Here is a 19,089-nt window from a genome sequence, read left to right on the forward strand (position 1 = left end):
GGAGGAGCTGCGCGAGCTCAACGACCGCCTGGCGCACTACATCGACCGCGTCCGCGCGCTCGAGCTCGAGAACGACCGGCTGCTGCTCAAGATCTCCGAGAAGGAGGAGGTGACCACGCGCGAGGTGGGCGCGGGCCCCGGGCGGCCGTCCCGGGGGTCCCCGGGGCGCGAGGCGGAGACGGGCGCCGGCCCCGCCCCCCGAGGGGGCCGGGGTCCCCTGAGGGAGGGGCGCGCGCTGGAGCGGGCCCCGGGGCGTTCGGGGACCCCTTGTGTGCGAGGGGTGCACGCTGGGGCGGGTTTTCGGCTTCTGAGGGGCCCCCAAGAGATTTCGGGGGACCCCTGGGCTAGAGGTGCTCGCTGGGGCGGGGCCTGGTCTCTGAGGGGGTTCCCTGGGGATCCCCAGGTGTTTTGGGGATCCCCCCGTGCGACGGGTGGAGGCTGGGACGGCCCTGCCCACCGAAGGGGTTCCCCGGGCTTTCGGGGGCCCTCTGAGCGAGGGGTGCACACTTCGGAGGGCCCCCGGCCTCTGAGGAGCTCCTATGGGGTTTTGGGGATCCTCTTTACGAGAGGTGGAGGCTGGGGCGAGCCCTGCCCATCGAGGGGCTCCCAAGGGGTTTTGGGGGGTCCCTGAGCGAGGAGTGCAATCTGGGGCACACCTATCCTCAGGAGTCCCCAGGGTATCTCGGGGCCCCCTTTACGACAGCTAGAGGTGGGGCAGGCCCCGCAGACTGGGGTCGGAGGAGATCGTGGGATCCCCTGATCCTGGGGGTGTGAGCCGGGCGAGGCCCCGCCCCTAAGGGAGTTGTGGAAAGTCTCCGGGGATGCTTTTGGGTGTTCAGCTGTCCTGGGAGAAAAGTGTGGGATAGGTTCTCTGCTCTCCGAGGAGACTGGGAGGCTCAGGCCCTCTGAGGGGGCCCTGAGCAGGGCTGGAGGGTCTTACGGGGTGGGGGAGGTTCCCTGGGGCGAGTCACGTGGTCGCAGTTCCCATGGAACTTTTCAGGGCTCCAGTGATGAATCCGGGGGAGTTCGGGGGCTGGGGTGGGGGTTGGGCAGTCGGTTCGGCTCCTACCGGCCTGGCCTGGGTGGGGTCCGAGGGGAGGGGTCTGATGCGTGGGACCCGAGGGAAATTTGGGAGAGCCTCCAGACCGCGTCGGCTGATGGGCGGGAGCCTGGTCGGCCCCGCCCCCGAAGGGATGTGAGCGAAGGGGGTGACATGAGGTCTTGGGGATCCAGCGGGAAGTTTGGGTTCCAAGTGGGCCCGGGGCTTCACTGTAGCCGCAGGGAGCAGAGCTGGATAAGTGAGGGTTGGGGGTCCAGGGGGTCAGCGGGGGTCTAGCCAGAGCTGGGGACAGTGGCTGCCAAATTAATCCCCTACAGGTTCTTTTCTCTCTCCCCCTGGCCCCCCGCAACCCAGTGACCTCAGTTTTGTTCTCTGTACAGTGGGGCTGGAATTCGAGCCCAGAGTGTGGCCACCTGCCTCAGTGCGCACATCCTCAGGATGCAGGGCCCGCTTCCTACCTGCTGGCTGGTCCAGGCACCGTGTTTGACCTGGTTTCTAGTCGTCCCACCACGTTTGGGGGTGCTGGCCCCCCTGGAGTCCTACCTAGACTCCGGAGTCCTACCTAGAGCACACACAGTGGGTGCCTAGGGCCCTTGATGCAGCCCCTGTGTGTCTGGGCAGTGGCTTTATTTATTTTTCAGCTGCTTAGGCTCGCTGGAATGCAAGACTAACACGTGGGGGCCAGGGGAGCCTGCCCCGCTGTGTGCCGAGGGCTGGTGCACAGGCTCTGGTGTCCCCCAGGGTGACAGGTGTGTCCGCAGCGGAGCTGGGGCGTTCCCACCAGCTCGCCTTCTCCTGGAGCTGGCGGCCACTTGGGGGGTGAGGCAGTAAAGGCCCCTGTGGCTGTCCATGGAGCCAGCTGATAATGGGGGGAGGGGTGTGGAGCAGTGGGCCTGTGGGGTCACGTGGGCTCTGTGGAGGGAGTGACCTGAAGTGGCCTCGGTGGGGCCTGGGCTTGACAGGCTGGCTGGAAGTGAGCGGTGAGTGGGCGGGACGCAAGGTGGCTTCATCAGGAGGGACGTGGAGGCGTCAGGCCTGGGGACTTTACCTGTACTGCGGCTTGTTGCCTGGATGGAATCTGCCCCAGGGGACACTGGGCCACGTCGGGGGACATTTGTGGTTGTCACAACTGGGGCTGCTCCTGGCATCAATGAGTGGGGGCCAGGGATGCTGCTCCACACCCCACAGCGCCCAGGACGGCCCCCCACAGAGTGACCCGGCCCTGATTGCCGTAGTGTCAAGGTAGAGAAGCCACTTAAGGAAGCCTTTGAAGATGCCATCGGAAGCATTATAAGCACCCCGCATACTTGGGATAAAGCTGGACAGCTCGGGGACCTCAGGTGAAACTCAGGTTCCCTCCCCCTGGGCTGGGCCGTCCTGCCCCCTTGTCCCGTCCACGCTCACTCGCTCCGTCACTCTTGTCGGACACAATCCCGGGCCGCAGCGGTGTGTAGATTCCAGGTCTTTCCCTTGGGGCGCTGGCTGGTACCTCCTGGCCGGTGGGCAGTCTTAGGGTGCAGGTGTCACCGGAGGGTTTCTGGAGGGTGGAGGTTGCTGCTGGGCGGGGGCACTGCCAGACGTCTGTTGGAGAAGGATCCTGGGTGCCGGGCGGGAGGGGCTTTTCCAGGGAGCTGGCCCAGCCGGCTGGGTGTTGGGTTCCTCCAGGCTTCAGTTTCTCTTACCGCCCAGGCATCCTGTTGCTCTGAGGGTGGGGGGGGGGGTCCCCGGGGGGGGGGGGGGGGGGGGGGGGGGGGTGTCCCCACTGGGCTGGGTGGGGGGCACTGGGCTGCACCGGGCAGCTTGGGAGTGGAAGGATAATGGGGGGCCTGAGGCGGGGCCCATGAGGGCCCTTGTCGAGCTGTGGTTCTCAGCGGGGCTGGTTTTGTCCCCTGGGAGGCAGGCAGCAGGCAAAGGCTGCCTCAGGTTATCCGTGCCCCCCGCCCCAGGCCACCACATGCTAAGGCATTTGTGGGGATTCTGCACGCTGGGCACTTGGGTGACACTGTCAGAGACAAAACAAAGGCCCCACTGTGCCTCCCCGTGTGGCTCGGGCACAGGTGCGGGGACATGTGGGCCTGCCGGGAGACGCCTGTCAGTGCTCTCAGGGTCTTTGTGAGCTCGGCCATCTGTTCGTCCGTCCTCTGGAAACGCAGGTTCTGAATCGGCTAGTGCCACAGGTCGGGCTCAGCCAACGCCCTCTGGAGAGAGCCAGAATCCGTGCTTTCCGCGCTGGGCGGGGCGGTCCCAGTCCTGCCTGCTCAGCTGGACGCTCAGCTGGACCCTCACAGGGGACAGCCACGGACACATCTAGTGGCACAGGCCAGGCCACGGCCCAGCGAGACAATTTCCACACGCTGAACTGTGGATTGCAGAGCATGCTTGTGTCACGACATTTCTTGTTCTTTTTTCTCCTCGGCCATTTAAAAGTATAAGAACTGTCCTGGTCCTGCAGGCTGGACAGGCAGGCGGTGGGCTGGAGTCGGGGCCAAGGGGCCTGAGTTTGCAGACCTGGCTGTGGGTGATTGCCTCATTGAGACAAACGGACATGTGCACATGCGTACACACACACAACGCAGACACAGAAACCCGGCACATGGCGAGAGGAACATGAGTGCGTTAAAAAGGCGCCCAGGGTGGTCATGGAGCGGGGCAGGCGAGTGAGGCTGTCCCCTCGGGCACAGACTGACTGGGCGCCGGTCTCCGGCCCGAGATGAACAGCGGGATAGAGTTTTCGTTACTCCCCGTCATCTTCCAGGCCCCTTTTGGCTATGCAGAAGAATGCGGGATGGCGCGGGGTCCCGTGTGTCCCGTCCCTGTCAGCCTCTGACCTCCGTGTCCCTCCCAACTGACTCCCCAGCATGGAGATGTCATGTGAACTCCTCCCACACTTCCCTCAGGTCCCTCAGTTTCCCTGATGTCCCCACGTGACACTGAGGTGCCCGTCTCCTCGGGCCCCTCTGCGTGGGGACAGTTCCTCCCATGCTCCACGATGGTGGCGCCCTGGCCGGTGTGAGGGGCCCGGGCAGTTCTGCAGGACGCCCCCCAGGGGCTTTCTCTGGCGTTTCCCACCACTCAGCCTGGGCCAATGGGGTGAATAACCTTTTAGTGGAATATTTTAAAAAGTTGAAGGTAATGCACAAAGCCCGCAGTGAGCGGAACGTCAGGAGCTGGAGTAGATCTCGACCACTGGCTCTTGGAGGCCCCGAGGCCCCGCGCTCCTCTGACGCCCCCGCTGCTGGTCGCGTTGCTCCCTGAAGGTCTTGTCTCTGAGCCCTCCCTCAGGGTGCCGGACCCTCCCATGGGCTTCAGAGAGTTCTGGAATGGGAGGTGGCAGGAGAGGGCAAAGACACGGGTGACCCCAGGTGCCCGGCTCTCTTTGGAGAGTGGGGCTGGCCTCTTTCTGTGAACCGAGGTTCATTCCAGAAGTCGGTTCCTAGAGGGTGGAAATGCAGGGAGGGCCCTTGCTGTGTGTGGGGGGAGGTGGCCAGGGCGCAGGGGGGAAGCAGCCGGCTCTGCTTCTCCTTGTCCGACTGCCTGCCTTCTCTCTCAGCTCCAGAAAGAGGTCTAACGCCTTTATTGAGGCGTATTTCCCATCTTACACACTTCACCCAGTCAGACAGTCCAGTCCAGTAGTTTTTAGTCTATTTAGAGCTGTCTGACCATCACCACTAATTCCAGAATGTTCCATCACCCCAAAAGCAGCCCCGTCCCCATCAGCATCACCCCCACCCCCTCCCCAGCCCCTGGCCCCCACGAGCCCGCTCTCTGTCTGTGGATCTGCCTGTTCTGGACATTTCACATCACTGGGGTCACACGCGGTGTGTCCTTCTGTGTCTGCTTCTCTCCCTGAGTGTCGTGGGTTCAGGTCCGTCCCCGTGCAGCCGTGTCAGGGTCTCGCTCCTCGTCACGGCTGCATCGTGCTCCAGCGGGTGGGGGGACACGTGTGTGGATCCGCTCAGAGGTCAGCAGACACTCGGGGTGCTCTGCTTTCTGCTGTGGCGAGTGCTCCTGCTGGGGACAGGCCTGGACGGGTCCCGTGTGGATGGACGTTGTTGCGTCTCGTGGGTGGACTCCTAGGAGCGGAACTGCTGGGTCACAGGGAAACTGTTGAACCATCTGAGAAGCCGCCAGGCCGTCTTCCGCAGCGGCTGCCCCTTCCTCCCCCGCCGGGCGTGGAGGTGCTGTGTCTCCACCTCCGCCCCAGCGCTCCTTCCCTCCCGCCTGTCCTTTTGACTCGGCCGTCCTCACGGGGTGACGCAGTGTCTGTCCTGGTTTGAGCCCATATTTGTGAACACGTGTGTGTGGCCCCGTTCACCTTGACATGCAGGGGTAAGAAGGCCGATGGGAAGTGTCAGTGGTGTGCCCTGCTGCTGGGTGTGACCTGGGCAGGGACAAGGGACATGGGCAGGCTGGGGTCCCTCCGGGTTGGCGGGGCTGAGCTGGGTGGAGAGGCCTCGGGGTTGGTAGGAGCTCATGTGTCCTGCAGCTGGCCGGCTGGGGGCGCCCGGTCGTGGGGGAGGGTCCTTGCCTTCAGGGGCCTCGCTGTCCCCAGGTGAGCGGCATCAAGACACTGTACGAGTCGGAGCTGGCCGACGCACGCAGGGTGCTGGACGAGACGGCCCGCGAGCGCGCCCAGCTGCAGATCGAGATCGGCAAACTGCACACTGAGCTGGAAGAAACCAGCAAAAGGTAGGGGCTCGTGGCTGATGGCATTCCGGGCGCTGGGGTGTACGGGGCTGGGTGGGCGCCGGGGGCAGGGCTTGTTACCGTGCGTGGCTGGGGCCGCTCTGAGAAGCACCCAGGGACCCATGGGGGCTCGGGTCCAAGCGGGGGTCCCCATTCAGGCGGCCATTCCAGGAGCAGCCGTGTGGCGTGTTGGAGGCCCCTGGGATGGGGCCGGCCTCTCGAGCCTGGACCTCTCCCTGCCTCGCCCGCCGCTGTGTTCCCCCACAAACGTCATTTGGCCCCAGGAGGATTTTGAACCCGAGCAGCTGTCCTGGGACTGAATCTCCTGGTAGCTCTCGGTGCTGGGCCCGCTCGCCCTTCCCAGAGAGGAGGGCCGGCTCCAGGCCGCATAGCCCCAGCTCCCCACGGATGCCCCTCCCTCCTCTGCCCTGGACCTGGCATGCTGGCTGCCTCATGTGTGGCGAGGTGGCTGTCCGCCCCAGTAGACTTCGGGCCAGCTCCCCAGGGGGGCAGGGTGGGCGACCCTTGGGCTGGGGGCTTTTCTCTGCTTGTTCACATAGCACATTCTCCCGCCTGCTTCTGAGTCAGGCTCATGGGACGCTTGGAGGGCGAGGTGGTGCCGGTGGTGTCATGGCGCGAGTAGTAAAGTGATTGACATGCCTCCAGTGTTTAAAGTAACGAAGGAGACCATGAGGAACACAGGTTCACACAGGGCCCCTGTCATCCTCACAGTGACCCTGGCAGGGCCGAGTGCCAGCATCTCCGTTTACACGGAGACTGAGGCACGGGGTCAGGGCCTTGTCCGGGGTCCCTCAGCTCGGTGGTGTCCAGAGCCACCTTCGCACTTGCAGGAGTCTTTCCAGCTTTTGTTTTTTTTGAGCCATTTTAGGTTTACAGGAAAACGAGTGGAAAGTACAGTGTTTCCCAAATTCCCCTTCGTTTCTCTGTTCTAAACATCTTGCATCAGCGAGTGTGCCGCACTGTGACAGTTGCTGGGCCGGTGCCGATACATTGTCATCAACCATAGTCCACAGTCGACCCTGGGGGTCCCCTTGGTGTTGTGCGTCTGCGGGTTGGGACAACTGGAGGATGACACGTGTCCACCGTCATCGTGCCACGCACGATGCCCCGAAAAGTCCCTGTGCCCCACCAGTTTCTCCTCCCCAGCCCTATAGACCGTGCATCCCTGGCCGTCTCCGTGGTTTGCCTTTTCCAGGGGGTCCTGGAGTGGGACTCATGGTGTGTCGCCCTCAGGCTGGCCTCCCAGTTGTGAGGTGCGTTTCCAGTTCCCCCTGGGGTCGCTCTGCTGGAGCAGAGCGGAGCAGACAGCCCGGCAGAGACCCGCGCACACAGCCGCCTGGTCCTTGACAGGGCGCGGGGCGCGGTGCCTTCCTCAGTGGCCCGCTGGACTGTCCCGTTGTCGCTGAGGCCACTGGTGCTGGCGGGAGTGACTGCCCGTGTCGGAGCCGTGCTTTCGTTGATTTAAGGCCCGCACTCTGGAAGGGGCCGGCTGTCCTCCCGGGTCCAGGCGCCTGTCCCGGTCCTGCCTCGGCAGGTGCACCCTGCCTCTGCTGGCCGAGGGGCCCTTCCAGACCCAGGGTGGCAGGTGTCGCCCAGACACACTGCCCTCCTGACAGCTCTTGGCCAGCGCTTTCCTCTCCTGACAAGCTTATCACCAAATCCCCATGCAGACGGAAAGGTGGGGCCCCGCAGGGGCTGACCCCTGGGCCAGGGCCTCCCGCCTAATCCTCCGGGAATTCCTGTCTCGGGGTGAGGCATCTGCTTACGGGCGCTGCAGCAAGCGAGAGCCACTGCTCCCCGGCTTTCCGGGCTGTTCCAGGTGGTTCTGCAGAACCTCGGATCAGCTTGGATGGTGGTCTAGAAATGTCTGTATCTCCTGGTGCCTCTGCTCCCGTCACCTTGGCCTTGTTGCAGATCCTGAACCTGCCAGGCACACCTCACCCCCAGGCCTTTGCACTTCCCTTTCCTCTGCCTGAACGCTCTTCTGGGACTAGCGGGCCTGGCTCGCTCCATGCTCCCCTCCCGCGGCTCTCTGTTTCATGGGCTCCCGCGGGACCTCCGCAACGTAACAGTGCAGTTCCCACCCAGCACACACACGTTACTCCTCCTGTCCCTGCGTCATCTGTCCTTAGGCTCCCGTCTGACAGGCAGCATGTGTCTCTGTCTTCTCCACCCCTGAGGGCAGAGGCGTCCTCCAGGTGTGTCTGCCGGGAGGGCGGCCTTCTCCACGAAGCTGGCGCTCAGTCACGCTTGATCACACAATGACTGCAGTTTCTCCAAAGTCCGGCAAAGGCCCCTTGAGGGCTGCGGGGTTTGCAGCCCCCCGTGAGCAGAGGAACCAGGACTGTGCGGCTGAAGCTCAGGGACCCCAAGACCCTTGTGGAGGCTGTCCGTCCAAACCTGCCTAGAGCTCCAAGGTGGACACGGTCAGCCTTGCGGCTTAGTCACTGGTCTTGATGCCACCCCACCTAACGCAAGCTGATGTCGGGTCCCCGTGCTTCTCACCTGGGGTGAATCTGCCCCCCGGGGGACACCGAGTGATGTCTGGGGACGTTTCTGGTTGTCAACATTGGAGATGCTCCTGGCCTCGAGTGGGTGGGGCCAGGGATACTGCTCAACACCCCACAGCACCCAGGACGGCCCCCCAGAGACAGTGACCCTGCCCCAGTGCCCACAGTGCTGGGGGGGGACCCCTGGGTGTCCCCACTGTTGCTGAGGATGGCCCAGTGAGCTCCTTGGAGGGGGAGGTGGGTAGGCGTTCAGCCCCAGGAAGGCTTAGAGTCACGTTTAGAAATGTTCGGGAGCCCAGGGTCCATGCTCTCAGTAGCCGTGTGCTAAAGAATTTGGCTGCCATCCTAAGTATTTAATACCGGAGGTAATCGTCTTTTAGGATGCTGGGGGAGCCCGCTCAACATGGCTCATGTTTACAAATAAGATCGACTTTGCAACAGGGTTATAATTTGTAACTTTAACAAATTATACGTTAATTTTTTAAAAAAAGAACATAATTCTCCCCAAAGTGCTCTCTCCTGTGTCTGAGTCTCAGACAAGGACAGGGAAACCCATGCCCAGAGGGTCTCTGAGCGTCTGCTTGTATTTGGTGGCAGGCGGCGTCCCAAGGGCGCAGGGCGGGTTTGAAGACAGGGCGCCTTGGGCCGACAGGCTGGGCCCCGGCACCCGGTGACCGCGGTTGGAGGCCAAGGGGAGCTTGTCCCAGCCGCCTGAGGGCTCCCTGCCGTTGCATGCTGCTTGTCCCCGTGCCTAACTTCTCCTGTTGACTTTCAGCTCCAAGAAGCGAGAGGGTGAGCTCACAGTGGCCCAGGGCCGCGTCAAGGACCTGGAGTCCCTGTTCCATCGGAGCGAGGCAGAGCTGGCCGCTGCCCTCAGCGACAAGCGCAGTCTCGAGAGCGACGTGGCGGAGCTTCGGGCCCAGCTGGCCAAGGTGGGCCCCGGGCAGCCCCCAGTCTGCAGGGGGTCTCTGCGCCGCCGGGCCTGTGCCCGTGCTGGGTGCTGGGGTGGCTGAGGGACGTCCCGCAAGGGGCGAGCGGCCTGGGGTCCGACACCAGTGGCCTGCAGGCCCCTGACCCAGCTGACACTCCACGTCGGAGTTTGTGTGTGTAAGGGGGTCACCCAGCTTGTTGTCCGGCATGTCCCAGGCAGAGGACGGTCACGCGGTGGCCAAAAAGCAGCTGGAGAAGGAGACGCTGATGCGCGTGGACCTGGAGAACCGCTGCCAGAGCCTGCAGGAGGAGCTGGACTTCCGCAAGAGTGTCTTCGAGGAGGTGAGTTGTGCGGCCCGCCCTCGCCTGGCGCGGGGCGTCAGTGTCCTGGGGCCGCTGTGACAAAGTGTAGCAAACTGGGGCTTCAGCCACTGGCGATCTCCCCCGTCCCGGTTTTGGAGGGCCGAGGCTGGGGTCAGGGTGCCGCAGGGGCATGCTCCCTCCCGAGGCTCCAGGGAAGGGTCCGTCCTACCTCTCCAGCTTCTGGAGGCTCCAGGCGTCCCTGGGTGTGTGGCCGCGTCCCCCAGTCTCTCCTCCAGTGTCCCACAGCCTCATCTCTGTCTCCTCTGTGTGTCTCTTATGAAAAGACACTTGTCATTGGGTTTAGGGCCCACCCAGATAAGCCAGGATGACCTCATCCTGAGACCTTCAATTATATTTACAAAATTATTTTCTCCGAATAAGGTCCCATTCACAGGTTCTGGGGTTAGGACATGGACACCCTTTTGGGGCCACCATTCGGCCCACTGCAGACCCTCCCTGTCTCAGAGAGGGCTGGGGCCCAGCCGTTCCCCTCAGCCTCCTAATCTCTGGGCCTCGTTTCCTTGGCATGGCTGCGCCTGGCTGGGTGTGCCTGAGGGTCCCTGGTGGGAGAGCCGGGGCTCTGTGCCCTCGGAGAGTGGGGCTGGTGTGGGAGCCCGACATGCCTGGGCCCATCCTGCCGGGAGCCTGGCCCCTCGGGGCCCTCCTGCCTCATCCTCACAAAACCCATTGTGCTGTCATGGCCCAGAACGGAACCCTGGGGGCCTGTGGTCCCTGCTGGGAAGAGCTGCTAGTGGGAAGCATATCCATGCAGCTGAGGAGCGGCTTCCAGCTCCAGCCAGACCCCAAGAGAGCCGGAGCCGCCAGGGCAGCTGGGATGGAGGCTGCGGGCCGTGTTGACGGGGGGTACATGGGGGGTCCCAAACCTGTGGGGGCCCCTGAAGCTACGCCTGTGAGGGAACCTGGGAGCGGACGCTTGACAGACCCCCTGAGGGAAGCCCTGAAGAGAACCGGGAGGGGGCGCAGGAGGGGGGCCAGGAGGGCACCCTGGCAGGCCTCCAGCAGGGGGGCCCTGGGATGGGCCGCCAGGAGCTCTTGCAGCGGAGCCGTGCGAGCAGCCCCGGGGGCCACTGTGCAGGTGGGTGTGCTGGTCGGGGTCCCGCGAGTCACCCAGCTCTTTGTAAACAGCGCTGGCTTCCTTTAGAAACATCCCTATTGTTCCTGGAAACCAATGACAGCGATAAGGGGCCACTTTGTGGGCTGGAGCAGGTTTCGTAGAACAGAACCCGACTTCCCCGCCCCTGGAGCCCCAGTTGGGGCAGCTTCGCCCGTGACACGTGTGGCCAGGGTGTCACCGTCATGTCCCACTGCTGTCCTGAGCGCTGGTGTCTGTCTCCGACCCTGGGCACCTGGGAAGGACTCCACCAGGAATTCTTTTTTTAAACAACAACTTTAGTGAAATATTTCCAGACCATAATAACACTTTCAAAGTGTACAATTTAGAGTGGTTTTTAGTACATTCATGGAGTTGTGCAACCATCACCTCTAATTCCAGAACATTCCATCATCCTAAAAAAACCCCCACACCCATTAGCATTCTTGATTTTTTTCTTTTCTCAGTTTGTTAGTTGAGATAAAATGGAGCTCTTCAGAACATACAGTTATTTTAAGGGAAGTTATTACGTTGACACTGTTGTGTAAGCATCACCTCTGTATAATTCCAGAATACTCAGTCACCCCAGAGGAAGCCCTGTCCCCATCAGCATCACCCCCAGCCCCTCCCCAGCCCCTGGCCCCCACGAGCCCACTCTCTGTTTGTGGATCTGCCTGTTCTGGATGTTTCCCATCTATGGGATCACACGCCGTGTGTCCTTCTGTCTCTGCTTCTCTCCCTGAGCGTCGTGTGTTCAGGTCCGTCCACGTGCGGCCGTGTCAGGGCCTCGCTCCTCTTCGCGGCCTCGTCGTGCTCCGGTGCGTGGACGCACCTGTTGTTTATCCGCTCAGCAGCAGGGGGCGGTCAGGCTGCCTCCACTCTGGTGACTGGGCCTCACGCCTGTGGGCTGTGTCACAGGCGGTGCTTGAGGACAGGTCGCTGGCGCGAGTGCCCGGACGTTCATTGCGCAGTTTCAGCCCTTGTGCTGCCTTGTGCTCGGGTCGGGCCGGGCGGGGGCGGAGCTGGGGTGTCCCTCTGGGCCGTGCCCTGCCACCGCGCAGCACAGCGGCCGTGTCTCCATCCCTAGGAGGTGCGGGAGACACGGCGGCGGCATGAGCGTCGCCTGGTGGAGGTGGACAGCAGCCGGCAGCAGGAGTACGACTTCAAGATGGCTCAGGCGCTGGAGGAGCTGCGTGCCCAGCACGACGAGCAAGTGCGGCTCTACAAGCTGGAGCTGGAGCAGACCTACCAGGCCAAGGTGCGCCGGGCGTCTGGGGCGGCCCCGCAGCCCTCCCGCCCTGCGCCGGCCCTCACCCGCCGTCCTGTCCCCGCAGCTGGACAACGCCAAGCTGATCTCTGACCAGAATGACAAGGCCGCCAGCGCCGCCCGGGAGGAGCTCAAGGAGGCCCTCATGCGGGTCGAGTCCCTCAGCTACCAGCTGTCCGGCCTCCAGAAGCAGGTGACGGGTGACAGCCCTGCCAGCTCCGCCCTCGAGCCGCGGCCCTTCCCCCGCCTCTGGGCGGTGGGTGCAGCCTGAGGGCCAGGCCGTCCCTTCCCTCTTGGGCCCTGAGTGGGGCTGTCAGGCCCACCGGCCACTGCACCCTGGCTCCCCCAGACCTGGCCTTCGGCCCACGACGCGCAGAGGCTGGCCTGACCTGGCCTCGCGAACCCCTCCGCAGGCGAGTGCAGCTGAGGACCGGATCCGCGAGCTGGAGGAGACCATGGCCGGGGAGCGGGACAAGTTCCGGAAGCTGCTGGACGCCAAGGAGCGGGAGATGACGGAGATGCGGGAGGTGATGCAGCAGCAGCTGGCCGAGTACCAGGAGCTGCTGGACGTCAAGCTGGCGCTGGACATGGAGATCAACGCCTACCGCAAGCTCCTGGAGGGCGAGGAGGAGAGGTGGGCGGGAGAGGGGGCGGGGGGCGAGGAGGGGCGGCCCGGCGAATCTGGCCTGCTTCTGGGGCTGCCGGGTCCCACCGCCAGTCACCCCGCCCCCTGTCCCCAGACTGAAGCTGTCCCCCAGCCCGTCGTCGCGGATCACCATCTCGCGGGCCGCCTCGAGCAGCAGCGGCAGCAGCGTGTCCACGGCCGTGCGCTCGGGCCGCAGCAAGCGGAAGCGGCTGGAGGCCGAGGAGTCGCTGGGCTCGGCCTCGAGTGCCATCGGCTCGGGCAGCAGCAGTGTCAGCAGCTTCCATCTGGCCCAGCAGGCCTCGGCCTCGGGCAGCGTGAGCATTGAGGAGATCGACCTGGAGGGCAAGTTCGTGAGGCTGAAGAACAGCTCGGACAAGGTGAGGGGCCCCTGAGCGCGGGGAGGGCCTGGCCGCAGGGTCTTGCCTGAGCCGTGTCTCAGGCACCTGTCCCCTCTGCCAGGACCAGTCTCTGGGTAACTGGAGGATCAAGAGGCAGATTCTGGAGGGGGAGGAGATTGCCTACAAGTTCACGCCCAAGTACGTGCTGCGGGCCGGCCAGACCGTCACGGTAGGTGGCTGCAGAGGGGCCGTGGGCAGGCTGGGGGTTGGGGGGAGTGGCCACCAGTGGGAGGGAGGTGGCAGTGGCAACCACACTGGTGACGGGCTGTGAGTGGGGGCTGCGATGGGGTGTGGGGGCCCTCGAGAAGCAGGACATGGCTTGGGGGTGGGGGCAGTGGTTGAGCACCAAGCGGAACAGCCTCTGCTGTCGTGGGTCACCTGTGTGCCAGCATCGTCCCCTTGGGCTCTCCCCGGAGCCCTTTGGAGAGCCTAAGTGATGTCCCAGGGTGCCACAGTGGAGGTCTGGGTCCAGGCTGTCGGGGCCGGAAGGTATTGGCAAGAGAGCCAAGAGCATGAGCCTGGACCTGGAGCCAGCAGGCTTCAGATCCGAGCCCAGCCGTTGGCTGAGGTGAGAGCCCTTGGCCCCTGTGAACCTCAGGCTCCTCTTCCATACCCTGGTGACCATTGTCCCTGGGCGGGACCCAGTAGAACCAAAAGGATTAAACGTAAATGTCCAGGGCATCTGGCGGGGCTGTGATAGGGGATGGCTGGTGACATCTGCCACTGGGACCAGAGCCACTGCTCACGGGAGGCCCTCCTGTGTCCCCAGGTGTGGGCAGCTGGTGCAGGGGTGGCCCACAGCCCCCCTTCGACGCTGGTGTGGAAGAGCCAGAACAGCTGGGGCACAGGCGAGAGCTTGCGGGCAATCCTGGTCAACGCCGACGGGGAGGTGGGTGCCTGGGGCTTGCGGGGGGCACCCTCTGTCCTGGGTCGCTCCTGGGGTCGCCCTTGTCCAGCTCGCGCAGCACTGCCTGCCAGTGCAGGTGCCCCGGGTGGAGCCTTGGCGGGTGAGCCAGCACACGCGGCCCTGGGCCCGGGCCCTGTATCGGATGGCGCTCTGCAGCGTGGCGATGCCGTGTCCGAGCATCAACCACCAGCATCGTGCGCTGGGCCCTGGCGGCTGGAGGTCGAGTGTCGTGGCTCTTGTCCCTCGCAGGAAGTGGCCATGAGAACGGTGAAGCAGTCCTCGGGGATGCGGGAGGCGGAGAACGGGGAGGAGGGAGCCGAGGAGGGAGCCGACTTTGGCGAAGAGGATCTTTTCCACCAACAGGTAGAGGCCCTGGGGCGGCCCCCGCGACGGGCACTGGAACGGGGACACACGCGCATGCGCACACACCCACACACACACGCTGCTGGAGCTCTGGGCAGAGCGGTCGCCGCCGATTCCTGGCCACCCGGGCCTCCCTCCCCTGGCTGGCTCCTCGGGCGGCCGTGGGGGCGGCTCTCCCTGTCTTCCTGGGTCTTGTCTGGTGTGTGGGGCTCGGGGTACTGCCCGGGGACCCCCGGGAGGAGGGTGTTGACGCCAGTCAATTCTCTGAGTGCACTGCGCAGCCCCCAGGGTTCCCAGCGATGCTCTGACACCACGATGCCCTGGTCTGAGATGCTGGTGACTGAAGTCACGGCTTTCTGGGAAAGCTGGCGAGCCCAGGAGCCACGCTGTAGGAGACAGAAGTTGTGAGACTTCCGGTGTCTGAAACCCAAAACCCTGTCGTGTTGTGTAGCTCGGCACAGAGATAGGGGAGACGTGTGAGGTTCTGGAACAGGGACGGTTGAGGCCCAAGCCGCTGGCCCTGTTGTCCCGTTGGGAGCTGAGCTTCCTGAGATGGCCCAGGCGCTGGGCCGCCGCCCGGCTCACTAATTGCTGCTGTCCTTCGTTCCAGGGGGACCCGAGGACCACCTCCCGCGGCTGCCGCGTGATGTGAAGGGAGCGCCTCATCGCGCGTCCTTCTTCACCCAGAGCCACTGAACACTATTTTTCTATCATTGGCTTCTTTAGTCCTTAATACCTTTCTAGAGAATTTTTAAGCAAACGGACAGATCACAGGGTGGGTCTCTCTCCCTCCTTCCTGTCGGTGGGCCCCTCCGACCTCGTCCATCACACTGTCCAGGAGACTTCGGTGCCCCATTTCACCATTTGGTTGAATTCGAGGCCCAGGAACCACAGGGTCAGGGGAGTGGGCTTGGTGGCCGGGGGGAACAGCGTGACCCTGAGTAGGTATTCAGTAGTAGTGGTTTCTTTTATTAAGCTTTTTTACCAACCAAATTCAGATCCAGGTTCCGACCTGGGGGGTCAGGGGCACCCCTGTCAATCATGTCTCAGCTGACCGGAATTGGCACCGAGGTGCCTGTCGCAGCAGTGGGCAGTCGCAGGTCTGTACTCTGGCCCGTTCCCCCGGGGCTGGTCACAGTTCCCGCCCTGGCAGTGGCAGGCCCCGTGTCTGCCCTCTTGGTCTGGGGCGCTCTGGGGCGGGCCGCCTCCTTCCCTTTCTGGCTGCCTGACCCTGGCGTTTCTGGAGCTTTCTGTAGGCAAGTTCCTCACCCTGCAGGACCAGTGGGGCAGGAGAGAAGGAACCTTGGGGCCCAGGGGCAGTTCCATTCTATGACTTGTCACCAGGTAAATGGTGAGGGGACAAGTTTGACAACCTCAGAAGCAAGCGCCCGCGTTTCTGAACAGTGTCCGTGTGTAGCGAGTGCTCCCGGCAGGAGGAAGGTGGCCACTTCCCGACTCCGCCGTGCGCGGGGCCAAGCCCCGACCTCCGTTTCCATGTAGATTCTTCCGCAGACGGCAGCAGCCCAGCTTCTGTCCGGGACAGAGGGACTCCTGGGGGACGGCCCCCATCACAGCCGCTTCTGCCGCGGCCCCGGCGCCCCCTCCTGCATTAGCTTCCCGCCTACATCCTCCCACGTAGATACACAAAAGTTATTTTTTTAACGGATATTTATTTTTTTACATTGGTCAGTACTCAGATTGCCAGGATCCTGCTCGGGGGGCTGGTGCCAGGGTCCCCAGGACAGTCCTCCCAGGGGTGGCATCCCGGGGCCTGTCCTGGTGAGCTCTGAGCCCCCAGAGGGCAAACTCCTTCAGAAAGCGCAGCTCAAGTCTTAAAGACGCAACCCTGAGCCATGGAGGCGTGCCGGCGCCCACGGGTCACCCTCGGCCCACCCAGAGCCTCACGCCTGCCCTACCCCACATGCGTCCCAAGCATCTGGCTTTCCTTAGGAATTGCTTTATGGCGAGGAGGGTCAGGCCGGAGCCCCAGGCCAGGGAAGTGCCAGTGGCCCACAGAACACAAGCTCTGCTGCTGCCCTTGTGTCTAGAATCTGCCAGGAGGGAGCCCCTTACTTTCAGTCCGCATCTTTCTAGGGCCTCCTTAAGTTGCCAGGCTCCGGGCTGTTTCCCCCATGGAGGGGAATGTGTCTCCAGGCCCCGGAGAGTGCTGCCTGTCCTGGCTGGCCACCACCCTGCCCTACCCCCTGGGTAACCTTGCCTTGGAGTGCTTCCAGGGCCCGAGGCTGGGGGCTGCCATCTCCTCCCGCCCTGGCCTAGCCAGAGCTGGGTGGACACTTGGGGTGCTGGTGAGGTGTGGGGAGGGTGGGGCTTGGTGGCCCCCGGACATGCAGGAAGTCTGCAGTGGCCCCGACTGCACTCCTGGATGTATTTTGGGACTCTGGGGATCAAAGCTGTGTCCTGGCATTTGGGTCTGTCTTGCCGTCTGGGCTCGTGGACAGGAAGGAAGGGGAACCCCACCCTCCCCGCAGGCCCAGATGGCCCCCCTGGTGCCTGCAGAGCCCCCAGGCACGTAGATAGGGCTTGATCTCGTGTTACCCCCACCCCACGCTGGTCTGGCTGAGGTCTTGGGTGAAACTGGGAGGTGGCCCAGGCAGCCATTGGGGTGCCCTTGGCTGTTGGGGGGGAGGGACCGCTGGCCTTGGTGGCTGGTGGGTGACTGGAGGTGGGTGATGGTTGTTGGTAATCAAGTGTTCACAAACACGGAGCAGGAAGCTGGGAAGCGATTTGCACCCGTTAACCATGCTTAGCTTTAAGCCACGTAAAATGATGTGGAAATGGTCCCCTTGTCTGCACCCCTATCACGTGATTGAGTGGCACCCTTCCTGGAGAAAAAGCGGACTCGGCCCAGCCCTGGTGAGGGGGCAGCCTGCCTGCGGGTATGCAGGGAGGGGCTACACTGACCCAGGTCTACACCGGGGGCCCTTCCCACCAGCCTGGGCCCCCACCTCGGACCCACTCGCTCAGCTACTTTGCTAACAGCGAGGGCCCTGGGTCGGGTTGTCTGGACCGTAAACCCAGCAGTTCTATTTATATTAGCACATGCCGGTCGGGACTGACATTCCCCAAGGACGGCAAAGCCACTCAAAAGGTCTTAAGTCGGTCTTGCTGGTGCAGTCGGCCGAGAACCAGTCTGGTCTGGACCCCACGCCGAGATTGGTTGCTTTTTAAGATGCATGCCAAACAGGTGGTCTTTTTCTCCGATGATTTGTAATATACATTTTATGACTGGAAACTTTTTATACAGCACTCCAATAAACAGTTTGGTTTTAAGGCCTGGCTCCGAGTGTACGCCGACGCGGGGCTGCCCCAGCCCCCAGTGAAGCGGGTGGCTAAGACCCACCCAAGGGAAAAGGGAGAGTCTCCCTGGCCAGGGTACGCAGAAACCCCCCGCGCCTCCTTAGCCCCACCCGTGTTTCCTGCCTCGGCTTTCTACCCGAGGCTCCGACGCCAGGCTGTGCTTTTGATCACGTGGTTCCCCTCCCCCAACGTTCCCTCCCGGCCCCAGCGCGCAGTGTAGACCCGCCTGTCGCCCTCTGCGCATGCGCAGGGGGCCGGCCCGGAGGCGGAGCCTGACCGTGGAGTGACGGGCCTCACCGCCCCGGGGCAGGTCGGAGCCGCCCCCGCCCCCGCGAGGCCTCTTAGCCCCTGGAGTCTGAACACGAGACATCGACTCGTCGGTGACGGCCTGCTCCCATCTGCGCATGCGCAGGGTGCCCCGCACAGCCTTGCGGGAACTGTGGTCCGGACCCGCGCCCAGCACGCCCGGACTCCACTTCCCGTGGTGCCCTGGGCGGCCGACTTCCGGCGCGGGTACGGGTCGGCGCACGCGGCCGCGGTCTGGTTGACTTTGCCGAGCCATGGAGGGCGGCTTCGGCTCCGACTTCGGGGGCTCGGGCAGCGGCAAGCTGGACCCGGGGCTCATCATGGAGCAGGTGAAGGTGCAGATCGCCGTGGCCAACGCGCAGGAGCTGCTGCAGGTCCGGGGCCGGGCCGGGGGCGGGGGTCGGGAGCCTCCGGGGGGCGGGTCGCGGCTGACGGCTCGCGTGTCCCCACAGAGGATGACGGACAAATGCTTCCGGAAGTGCATCGGGAAGCCGGGGGGTTCCCTGGACAATTCCGAGCAGGTGAGACCCGCGGGGTGAGCTGGGGCCGTGGCTCCGGACCCTAGACTGGTTGGGGAGGTGTTTGCGCGTGCGCGGACTAGCGGGGCGGTGGACAGGTGTCTGCGCGTGCGCGGACTCGAAGGGCCGTGCTGGGTGGGCCGTGCGCGTGCGCAGTCCGCTGCCCGGGCCGAGCTGAGCCGCGCGCGCTCCCGCCTGCAGAAGTGCATCGCCATGTGCATGGACCGCTACATGGACGCCTGGAACACCGTGTCCCGCGCCTACAACTCGCGGCTGCAGCGGGAACGAGCCAACATGTGACCGGGCCGCCGGCAGCACCCCTCCCCGGCCATGTCCACAGATGTCCTTGGCGGAACGGGCCGGCGTGCGTGGACTTTACGAGGACGCGACCGGTGCTGGGACACTGGGGACTCCGCCCTCTCCGCCGCCCACCCGCACCTGCCAGCACCTGCAGCTCGCGTCCCGGGGGCGCTGGGCACTTCCCAGAGCGCTGGCACCCCTCCTGCTGTGCCCAGGTCTACCTCGAGTCCTGGACCCAGAATCCGGGTTGGGACCTGGGGGGACGTGGTCAGACCCCAACTGAGCTGTGACCCCCCCACCTCGGGGGTGACAAATAAATTGCCGAGGGGGCGCGGAGAGCACCCTGTGCGTCTTCCCTGCAGGGATCTCGTGGGAGAAGGTGCCG

General features: G+C 63.9%; 2 protein-coding genes across 2 annotated transcripts in view; both read left to right on the forward strand.

Moving 5' to 3' along the window:
* LMNB2 (lamin B2) overlaps nucleotides 1-17,553 on the forward strand; it is a 30,302-nt gene extending 12,749 nt beyond the window's left edge. Inside the window, exons 2-13 of the mRNA XM_046638326.1 lie at nucleotides 5-124; nucleotides 5,613-5,749; nucleotides 9,053-9,209; nucleotides 9,424-9,549; nucleotides 11,769-11,939; nucleotides 12,016-12,141; nucleotides 12,362-12,582; nucleotides 12,689-12,971; nucleotides 13,054-13,161; nucleotides 13,762-13,881; nucleotides 14,149-14,262; nucleotides 14,873-17,553. Of these exons, the coding sequence (XP_046494282.1) occupies nucleotides 5-124; nucleotides 5,613-5,749; nucleotides 9,053-9,209; nucleotides 9,424-9,549; nucleotides 11,769-11,939; nucleotides 12,016-12,141; nucleotides 12,362-12,582; nucleotides 12,689-12,971; nucleotides 13,054-13,161; nucleotides 13,762-13,881; nucleotides 14,149-14,262; nucleotides 14,873-14,914 (1,725 nt within the window). The 3' untranslated portion in view covers nucleotides 14,915-17,553. The remainder of the gene's footprint in view (nucleotides 1-4; nucleotides 125-5,612; nucleotides 5,750-9,052; nucleotides 9,210-9,423; nucleotides 9,550-11,768; nucleotides 11,940-12,015; nucleotides 12,142-12,361; nucleotides 12,583-12,688; nucleotides 12,972-13,053; nucleotides 13,162-13,761; nucleotides 13,882-14,148; nucleotides 14,263-14,872) is intronic.
* Nucleotides 17,554-18,078: 525 nt separating this feature from the next.
* On the forward strand, nucleotides 18,079-19,045 carry TIMM13 (translocase of inner mitochondrial membrane 13). Its single transcript, XM_046684730.1, has 3 exons — nucleotides 18,079-18,260; nucleotides 18,339-18,407; nucleotides 18,606-19,045. The coding sequence occupies exons 1-3, from the start codon at nucleotides 18,141-18,143 to the stop codon at nucleotides 18,702-18,704; spliced, it is 288 nt and encodes a 95-aa protein (XP_046540686.1). The 5' UTR covers nucleotides 18,079-18,140; the 3' UTR covers nucleotides 18,705-19,045.
* The last annotated feature ends 44 nt before the right edge of the window (nucleotides 19,046-19,089 follow it).

The sequence above is a fragment of the Equus quagga genome, chromosome 14 (genome assembly GCF_021613505.1).
Source record: "Equus quagga isolate Etosha38 chromosome 14, UCLA_HA_Equagga_1.0, whole genome shotgun sequence".
NCBI lineage: Eukaryota > Metazoa > Chordata > Mammalia > Perissodactyla > Equidae > Equus > Equus quagga.

Coding starts and splice junctions, on each gene's coding strand:
- TIMM13 (XM_046684730.1), top strand. CDS start 18,141: ATGGAGGGCGGCTTCGGCTCCGACTTCGGGGGCTCGGGCAGCGGCAAG. Junction 18,261..18,338: donor ACGCGCAGGAGCTGCTGCAG/GTCCGGGGCCGG, acceptor GTGTCCCCACAG/AGGATGACGGACAAATGCTT. Junction 18,408..18,605: donor CCCTGGACAATTCCGAGCAG/GTGAGACCCGCG, acceptor TCCCGCCTGCAG/AAGTGCATCGCCATGTGCAT.